This window comes from Sycon ciliatum, chromosome 5 (assembly GCF_964019385.1).
Source record: "Sycon ciliatum chromosome 5, ocSycCili1.1, whole genome shotgun sequence".
Classification (NCBI taxonomy): domain Eukaryota; kingdom Metazoa; phylum Porifera; class Calcarea; order Leucosolenida; family Sycettidae; genus Sycon; species Sycon ciliatum.
This window is the reverse complement of record NC_088647.1, coordinates 36,841,955-36,844,454: the sequence shown is the minus strand read 5'-3', so window position 1 is coordinate 36,844,454 and position 2,500 is coordinate 36,841,955. Positions and strand designations below refer to the sequence as shown.

The window sequence follows — 2,500 nt, the reverse complement described above, 5'->3', positions numbered from 1 at the left end:
GAAGTCACAGGAAGGCAGTATCTTACAGAAGAGCAACTGACTGTTACAATGGTGGTAGAAGTCACAGAAAGGCAGTATCTTACAGAAGAGCAACGGACTGTTGCAATGGTGGTAGAAGTCACAGAAAGGCAGTATCTTACAGAAGAGCAACTGACTGTTGCAATGGTGGTAGAAGTCACAGAAAGGCAGTATCTTACAGAAGAGCAACGGACTGTTACAGTACTACTGCCGGGTTCTGAAGAACTGGGGATCAGCCTACTAGCCTAGGCCGTTCTTATCTTCATGTACTACAGTCAATGCATAGTTGAGTCACTGTGTATACATTGGTATGCTGTGCTTGATGAAATCCTAGCCTGCTCCTTCTTGGGAACTACCCGCCAGTACTGTATTCGTGATTAGAATTTTCCTTGATCAATCATGATTTGGAGAGGAGACAAGACACTTTGATATGACTACGAGTACAAGCGTAACTGTGCATCACTGTAACTAGGTAGTATACAGTGAGAAAGCATGACCACCAGGCACCACACTGACAGAGCACTGAGAACATCGAGGACCTGACCTGACGTGACCTGACCTGACCTGACCGCGTCACTCATACCAAATCATGCCTTCTCCTCTTATCATTGGCTCAGTGTCCGAGTTAGAGTCATTGTTTGTTTAGTGGTCTTGTCACGTGTGTGCATTTACATAACGAAGGGTTGACAAGGAACGAAGATGCATAACTATCGGATGATTTGCAAACCCTTGTATTTTGCAAGGTCTGTTTCAAGCCCGGTGCTCGGAACGAAAACAAAAACAATCCACGGCCATGTCACGTCCTGTAATCTGATGATCACCTATTCATGCGTGAAGATCAGAGTCACAACACGTTCTCCTTCCTCTTCGTGTTGCCATGGGACTTATGATGGAAGCTGTTGCTAGGGCACAAGGCGTGGGCTACCAAACACACTTACTGCCAGCATTGAGCGCTACAGACATGGATCTGGTGGACATTAGCTTCAGCTTGCGTCGCGCCACCCACTCGTCGCCCATCCAGAAGGAGATTTGAAAGAGGAAATACCATGGCCGTGGCACACCATAGCGACCTGTACAAACATGCAGAGCACAGGAAAACATACACAGAGCACTCTACGTTCGTCTCCATCCACTGAGTAATTATTGCTGACGTACAAACAAATATACCAGTATTGCAAGATCTGCTCTCCAGCATACAACTACACAGGAAAACATGCACACAGAGCACTCTCATACAGATTCTATGTTCGTTGTCAGCCCCTGGATAATTATTGAACAATGGCGTACAAACAAACGCATCACACATTCACACATTCACACTACACCTAAACCAAGAGCTGCCCTGCAGCTCACCGCAGAGTGTATGGAAAGCCTAAGAAAATCATAGGTGGCTTCGTTCCTACAGGTGTTGACATGTCTTCTTCTAACTACATTGTACTGAAGTAACTTGATACACAACATATTTCGAACCACCTGGTTTCTACCCGCGCAGGCTTCTCCTACATGTCTGTACTGTAAGTGTAATGCAAGTCTCCCATGCAATGACTATGTAAGTGTATTGCAAGTCTCCCATGCAATGACTATGTAAGTGTATTGCAAGTCTCCCATGCAATGACTATGTAAGTGTAATGCAAGTCTCCCATGCAATGACTATGTAAGTGTATTGCAAGTCTCCCATGCAATGACTATGTAAGTGTATTGCAAGTCTCCCATGCAATGACTATGTAAGTGTAATGCAAGTCTCCAATGCAATGACTATGTAAGTGTATTGCAAGTCTCCCATGCAATGACTATGTAAGTGTAATGCAAGTCTCCAATGCAATGACTATGTAAGTGTATTGCAAGTCTCCCATGCAATGACTATGTAAGTGTATTGCAAGTCTCCCATGCAATGACTATGTAAGTGTATTGCAAGTCTCCCATGCAATGACTATGTAAGTGTATTGCAAGTCTCCCATGCAATGACTATGTAAGTGTATTGCAAGTCTCCCATGCAATGACTATGTAAGTGTATTGCAAGTCTCCCATGCAATGACTATGTAAGTGTATTGCAAGTCTCCCATGCAATGACTATGTAAGTGTATTGCAAGTCTCCCATGCAATGACTATGTAAGTGTATTGCAAGTCTCCCATGTAGTGTAGATGCATTGTCAGTTTCCCATGTACTGTAAGTGCACTGCCAGTCTCCCATGTATAGAGGCATTGCCCCTCTCCCATGTATAGAGGCATTGCCCCTCTCCCAATTACAGAGGCTAGCATGTGCTAGCATGTATTTTGTATTTGTATTTATCGTATTTATAGTATTTCAAGGATTACCCAGAGGCTCTAGGCCTGTCCAGGGGATCTCCTACTCATGTACAGCCATGGAAGACTGCATACATACCATGTACAGCCATGGAAGACTGCATACATACCAGGCAGGACATGGTCCAGGTACCAAGCCAGTGCAAAGTAGATCACACAATCCATGGCCAGGTAGAGC

At 44.6% G+C, this 2,500-nt stretch overlaps 1 protein-coding gene across 1 annotated transcript in view; it reads right to left on the bottom strand.

The window, feature by feature from the left end:
* The window catches only part of LOC135818551 (ATP-binding cassette sub-family A member 2-like), a gene marked incomplete at its 5' end in the record, with an annotated part of 53,876 nt that overhangs the window by 36,455 nt on the left and 14,921 nt on the right, over positions 1-2,500 (bottom strand). Inside the window, 2 exon segments of the mRNA XM_065331950.1 lie at positions 957-1,088; positions 2,433-2,500. The exon segment at positions 2,433-2,500 is cut by the window's right edge and continues 467 nt beyond it. Of these exon segments, the coding sequence (XP_065188022.1) occupies positions 957-1,088; positions 2,433-2,500 (200 nt within the window).